Source organism: Solea senegalensis, linkage group LG2, assembly GCF_019176455.1.
Source record: "Solea senegalensis isolate Sse05_10M linkage group LG2, IFAPA_SoseM_1, whole genome shotgun sequence".
NCBI classification, from domain to species: domain Eukaryota; kingdom Metazoa; phylum Chordata; class Actinopteri; order Pleuronectiformes; family Soleidae; genus Solea; species Solea senegalensis.
Genome location: NC_058022.1, coordinates 31,437,791 through 31,444,919, shown reverse-complemented (window position 1 = coordinate 31,444,919; position 7,129 = coordinate 31,437,791). Strand labels below are relative to the sequence as shown.

At 42.4% G+C, this 7,129-nt stretch overlaps 1 protein-coding gene across 1 annotated transcript; it reads left to right on the top strand.

Annotated features, from left to right (window-relative positions):
* Window positions 1–89: 89 nt before the first annotated feature.
* LOC122785346 (receptor activity-modifying protein 1-like) lies at window positions 90–6,176 on the top strand. Its single transcript, XM_044051112.1, has 3 exons — window positions 90–365; window positions 1,868–2,006; window positions 5,710–6,176. Exons 1-3 carry the CDS (start codon window positions 311–313, stop codon window positions 5,963–5,965), a joined length of 450 nt encoding a protein of 149 aa, XP_043907047.1. The 5' UTR covers window positions 90–310; the 3' UTR covers window positions 5,966–6,176.
* The last annotated feature ends 953 nt before the right edge of the window (window positions 6,177–7,129 follow it).

Here is a 7,129-nt window from a genome sequence, read left to right as displayed (position 1 = left end):
GAGCAGCAGCAGCAGCAGCAGCAGCAGCAGTGGGACAAGGGGATCGGATGACAGGCGGAGCTGCTGTGATTTCAGGGGCCACGGTGAGCGGACAACACACGGACGCTGCTACGGTGGAAGGTCAAGGGGCTCAGATTCGGCTGTAGTGGTTGTTGTGGTGAATATTCCCCCAGAATCGTTGATCCTTGGTCCTGAACGCTCAGTAGGGAGAATGGTGTGTGAGCAGCTGAACCACAGAGAGTGAGCAGGGAAAAAAAGCCTGGTGGTGGTGTTGTTGTTGTTGTTGTTGTTGTTGGTGTTGGTGGCCAGCATGGCTCTGGGGATCAGCGTCCTCCTCAAAGTGGGACTTCTGTTGTTGACGGCAGGTGAGTTTTTTTTAAAGGAACTTTTTCTTTTAGACACGTGATGTAGACGTTAGAAGTGTTGGAGAACAGTGAACACATGAGGTCAGTTGATCACTCACCGCCGGGTCCTTTCTGAAGATTGTATTTGTTTTATTATTTATTTATTTCTAATTATTATTATTATTATTACTACACTCAACTGTTAAATGCACCAACAAGTTATTATTATTATCATTAATATTATTATACTCAACTGTTAGTACTGTAAATTGTGCTAAAATACCTTTTTTCACAATGAGGTTATACAGCAACATACATACATGTATACACATACGTATATATATGCAAAATGGTTCTTATGAGTATTATACTATAGCACAATTACTGTTGTTTATGCATCCCCAGGTGATTGACTAACAACAATAATAGTAATAGTATCAATAGCAGTGTTTCCTAAATTTTTATTTATTTTCATTTTGCCTTTGACGCACCATTATTTTGAGTATCTATGACAGAACTTTTCCATGAATCGAGGAATCACAACTTCAATTTGGGCACATACTGTACATGTAGAGTATTTGGTAAACAAACAACTGGACGACATCATCTTTAGAGAGAGAAGTCGACTTCAGTGCAGTACTTGAGTAAAGTCCACTATTTGGCATCAGGTTGGTTGGAGAAGGCACAGTGTAGAAGTATAAAGACTGCCGTGTTCCTCCATTAGCACGAGCAGACAAACACTTCCTCCCCCAAGGACAGAACGACGACATAATTATGGTTAAAAACAGAGGAGGAGTATTGAAAGGCAGCTCTCGTTTCCCCAACCCGAACGACACGTGAGCTCCAGTAAGTATACTATAGTCACAGTATGTGTACTCGGCAAAGGAACGTGACGTGCGTATCGAGGGTTTGCAGCCAAGTCTGCAGGCGGCTTGGATGTCAGACTCTCCCACCAACTGTTGCAGACAGACGCACACAGAGACAGGTGTGTCAACAGACACCACAGACAGGGGCAACGACCATTTCTCACATCCTTCCTGCGGTTGCATCTCTTTTTAAAGCCTCGTGTCTTCACCCCGCGAGTGGGCCAAAAGCCTCCGGACCCAGTTGGTCCTTATCAGGCCACTCCAGGCCACAGCTTCACCAGCACAGTCGCAGCAACCAGCAACCTGTTTGTTTCCACACCCACAGACTTAAGCAGCACCTCACAGTGGTTTCATATTCAACGCCGAGCCCTGTGGGACGACCACAGAGGCCTGCGTCCGTGCTAAGACGCTGATTACATGCACGTCTGATGTAAACAAATGGGATTGGAGCTAAAATTAAAAACTCCTTTCTCAGAGAAAGTAAGCGTATAACAGGGAAGGAAATGTTCTACAGGGACAAGCGGTGCCAGCACACAACAAACTCCTTCCTAATCATCCGGAATTAAACATCATCTCGATCAAGGATACAAAGTTTGTCCTCGTCACTCGGTGGAATAGATTTCATCACAGCTCGCCTTGTTCTCTTTTGCTTTCTAGCTCAAGTCCTTCCTCTCGTGTCCGCCTGCAACCGGGGCTTCTACGAAGGGATGATCAACGATTTGTGCTTGGCCAAAGTCCGATTGGACATGGGAGGACTGGACCAAGGCCTGTGGTGCAGCTGGACGGACACGATGGAGTGAGTTCAGCGACTCGGACGTGCAAATAGATAGACGATGCAGGAGTTGGATTGTAACGAAAAAAGGTTTCCGGAAAATCACCAGAAAACCAGATGCACTTTAATAACTTGACAGTAGCATTTACTTAACAACACAGCACACAGGTCAAAGGAGCTATATTATCTCAAATGAGGAGATGAGATGAGCCTATGTACTATATCATTGTTTGACATGAATCATTTGATATTTGAAAAAGACTATAAAAGACTTCAAAAATGACCTCATAAAAGGAAACAGAATGAAAAATATGAATATGTTAATATCTGCAAATGATAAAAGTCAGGTAAATACTGTCGCTTAACCCTTTAACACCTAAAAATGTCCCATAATCCCATTTTTCCACCATAACTTTCAATATCTGGCAGTTATTTCCAATTTACTGTATGTTAAAATAATGTATTAACAATTTAAAATGAAATACAAAACTTTTGACTTAAAAAAAAAAAACAGTAGTTGTACATGAACACCAAAAACGTTTTCCCCATCTCTCTCCTCTCTGGCGACAAAGCTGCTGATTCGCCGGCTTCCCGCAACGGCGCAAGTAAAATTACCGTAATAACCACACGTTGGCTTTGACGTGCAACGTCTCAGCTTTCAGAACTTTTCCGATAGCACAAACGGTTGCGTAATAACGAAGATGTAAAGTGCGCTTTGTGCAAACATGCCGTCTTCTATGCGCTTGGCGTTAAAGGATTAAAGATGGTTTGAAAGGGTTTTTTTGTTTTTTTTGGGTTCAGTTGAGTTCATAGAGCTTTATTGTCCCTCAAGGGTAAATTAGCTTTCACACTCGGCGGTCCAAAAAACCAAAAACAAACAGTAAAAACAATTAGCAAACACAATAAAACAAGAACAGACAGCAGAGACGCACACATTACAACCCAAGTCGCCTTAAAGCAATCCCAAATTCCAAGTCCATAAGAACCGTAAAGAGTGATACGGTGAACAACTGTGCAGAAATGCAGGCATTTCATTCTACACGGAGGAATATAAAGTGTATAAACTGTTAGTTATGACGCCGGGGAGCCTTCGTAACCCTGCACGCGGAACAGGAATGAATTCATCAAGAAGTGGTTTGGTTCACTTTGTGGAAAGATATCTTTTTTTTTTCCCCTGACCTCACAACTGTATTCACCTTATGGTGTTGTTTTTACCGACCACATCACTTTGTCACAGCCTTTTACTTTAGCTGTCGGATTACTGTATCGTGTGTGTGTGTGTGTGTGTGTGTGTGTGTGTGTGTAGACACAGTGTGTTTTCCAAACACTGACAGACAGCAGGGTGAAAGCATCTCAGAGGCTCGCAGCAGAAGGAACTGTCAAAACTGTGTGATTTCCCTCCTGGCTCTCTGTCCTCTCTTGGTATAACTGCTGTGTGTGTGTGTGTGTGTGTGTGTATATATATAATATATATGGGGGGGTTTGCAGTTGCATCACAAAAGTTCAAGCAACAATGTTCGAGGCCGCAGTCAGTCGAGGTCAGTCGGAGGCGGTTGAGCGTCTGAGACACAGACGGAAAAAGACATAATAAGGCGGGTTCAAACCGGTTCAGCGGCGTGAAAACCTCAAGAAAAAGACGAAGTGAGATAATCTTCCTCCTGTAGATGGAGAGCTGGACTGACAGGAGATGAAATGCGCCATTTTTGTGTCTCCGCAGCGTCGCCCGCGAAGAGTACCACTGATGTTGTATGAAAAGAACATGCTCCGTTTGTGTAAATAGCCTTTCTGGTTGTCACACAACACAGAAAGCCAGATGGAAACCAATCACAACACACACACACACACACACACACACACGCGCGCGCGCTGTGCTAAATTTAGAAGCGGTCGTTTCTGGGTATCGGGACGCGTGATCCGGCGCGGCTATCTGGTTCCAAGTTCAGAGTCTAAAATCCCAAGAGCTGGAGAGCCGGGTCCAATTAATAATACAGCGGAAGTGGCTTGTCCTTGAAAACGAAGCTGCAGGTTTCAATGGGCACAAAAATCCCGAGCACTTTTATATCAGCGCTGCTGTTTTCAGGAGCTTTTCAGTCATGTTCAGCCGGAGGTGTAATGCTAGAATTCCCCGGGGCAAAATATCCTCATGTCAGATTTGATGACATCCACACATACGGGTCTCATTTCAGCTGCGCCGCACGTTCAGGATCAGTATTTCATCTATTTATTCATTCATTTATTTATTTAATTGAAGTTTCTTATCGATTTGTGTTGTCATTTCAAATCTACAGACAATGGATAGAAACCAAACACGTGTATTTATTTCCACTTGTTATAGTAGTTCAGTAGTACAAAAACTGTAATTGCAAACTCACCAATAATAAACTAATTCAACTAAACTATTATTTACCCTTTAACACCTAAGCCTCAAATTTGACCTTTTGCTTAATTTAACCATAAAAAGGGCTGTTAAAAGGTGTTAAAGGGTTAAAACCCCTTAACTTTAATCTAATCCTGGTCCTGAGTTGTACAGTTAGAAATGCGCTAAAAATACTTAGTCATGTTTCAGTGGATTTACTGTAAAGGTTCAGTGTTTAACAACAATCAGGAGGGGTGAATGGCATAAGTATGTTTGTATTTGTGCATAATTGCTTTTTTTGTTTGGAATTTCCTAATCTTATATTAGGATTTTAGCTGTAATTCAGGCAAGGGCCTTGCTTTTTGGAGGCCGCCATCATTGTCAAGCGGCCAGATGAGTGTTCATGATGCAACTTTGCAATGGGAGAAACTGGTATGTGAAGTTGTTGTGTTGTTTTGCAATCTCACCATTAGATGTCATTGACTCTCAAAGCTTTAAGGTTGCAGGACTGTAGAAAAAAATGATCAAATTCGATTCAAATAAGGACTAAGTTGTCTTATAGGTAAATTTTTTTGGTTTGTATCCACCTAATATTTATGTAATTTATACAATAAAAGAAAACATTTACTGAAAATCAAAACATACTGAAATGAATTTAGATGAAAATCCTCAACATGAAAATCATTAAAAAACATGCTGTACTTTCACATGCACTCCATGCAAATTACAATTGTTGCATACTGCATATTAAATTTCAAGTGTTTTTAATGCAACAATAATAATAATAATAATAATAATGATAATACTAATAATAATACTACAAGGAAAGTCCACTCTGCCTCCAGATCTGCAGCCGCACACAGCAGTGGAAAGAGACTCTCTCTCCTGCTGCGGTGCAAAGCTGGAGTGCGGGCGCTGCCACGTTGGTATGCATCTCAGTTTCTCCTGCCCTCTACCACCTAACGCTTATTTTTAGCTTTGCTAAGCCCAATGGTAATTCGAGACTTCTCTCCCCCACTCCCCCCTCCAGCAGGAATCCCTTACACAGGTGAACAAACATTTCAGAAAGAGGGGTGGGTGGAGTCAGCTCAGTGGTTAAGACCCTACCTTGTGTACCAAAGACATCATGGTCGCAAGTTCGATTCCACCCCTGGCTGATTGTACTTGATTCCATTGTAAGTCGCTTTGGATAAAAGCGTCCGCTAAATGACATGTAATGTAATGTAAAGACACGACGACGTCCTAAAAACTCAAAATTAGGACAGGTGTTCTCATTTCTAACACTTTGTTTTGTGTTTTAAACGTGACTGACGATCACTCTGGGAAGCTTTAACCGTGCCTCGCACTGTCGTCCCCCCCTCCCCCCTGCAGGATATACGAGGGAGTGACAAACTGCACGTACCAGGTGGCGCTGAGGATGGACTGCTTCTGGCCCAATCACGTCGTCGACCGCTTCTTCGTGAACATTCACCAGCTCTACTTCCGCGACTGCGCGCTCACTGGCCGGCTCCTCCGCGACCCGCCGGTCAGCATCCTCGCCCCATTCATCACGGTGCCGGTACTGGTCACGCTGCTCATGACTGCCCTGGTGGTGTGGAGGAGCAAACGCACAGAGGGAGTTTTATAGGACAAGACTGGATCTTTATGTGATGTTGTGTTTTTTTGTAGTGAATCCTCAATTTGGTATACCAAACCAAATTTACTGTGGTGTGATGTGACCAGTTGTTTTGTTTTTTTTACCTTTTTAAACTATGAAACAATATAGTGTGCCATCTAGTGGTTAAATAATCGCATAATAACCGATAAAGAACAACTGTTCTCCTTTGTTTTACATTTAATGAAGAATCTTTTTACAGAACATCATGAACAACATGAAATTTCAAGTGCAATTTCAATAATATTGTGCGTATAGGTTTATCATTTACACAACTTACAGATCGCAGTGAATCTACAAAGACACAACACATTTAGTCTTAAGTATCTGGAACTGAAAAATACAGTATTTGACAAACTCATCCTCTGGGCCGGATTGGACCCTCTAGTGGGCCAGTTCTGGCCCGTGGGCTGTATGTTTGACACCGCTGCTATAGGGGTCTAGAACGGGGGTCAACAAGTACTTTTTTTTTTCCTCGAAGCAATTAAATACCAGGCCAAAACATCATATCTTTATTCTTTGTACTGAAGGTTTGTCTTTAAATTGATTCACTGGCAAATTTAAAAGATGTTGGTTTAAAAATAGAAACACCAATAAGACGGTGTCAAAGTTTGGCAGGGGACAAAAAATGAAGATGTTCATTGAGATTCAGGAGGCCACACACGTTAATTACCACCTGCTCTTTGCAAACACATAAATAAGGAGGTGGGGAGGACGACAGTCAGCGAGACAGCACAGACACAGATAAATGATTGCTATACATTTGGAGGAGTAATGTGGAAATATGGGGAAAGAAGATAGAGAAAAGAGCCCCGGGGTCGTTCGTCATGTACAGGAGTCGGGCCGCTGATTTCATTCTCAGTCACATCTGCACTGCGATTATGAGGCAACTAAACTGTGCTCTCAATAGGATTTTTTTGTCAATAAAGTGACAATTGGTGCCGTCTTTTCAACGCGATTGGCACTCGAATTGTGTTGGAATACACAAGCGTGATAAAAGATGATAAAATGAGAGACAGGTGGTCTGTCTTCAGTGCAAAATGAACTTTTGTTGCAGGTCTGTGGACACAACGCACACAGTCGTGACAACTCTGAGCTAATTTATCAAAAACAGTTGCACACCGTTGCTACACACTT

Bases quoted from the DNA above. Each gene is read 5' to 3' on its own strand.
- LOC122785346 (XM_044051112.1), top strand. From the start codon at position 311: ATGGCTCTGGGGATCAGCGTCCTCCTCAAAGTGGGACTTCTGTTGTTG. The intron at 366-1,867 runs GTGAGTTTTTTT...TTTGCTTTCTAG, and splicing joins ACTTCTGTTGTTGACGGCAG to CTCAAGTCCTTCCTCTCGTG. The intron at 2,007-5,709 runs GTGAGTTCAGCG...TCCCCCCTGCAG, and splicing joins AGCTGGACGGACACGATGGA to GATATACGAGGGAGTGACAA.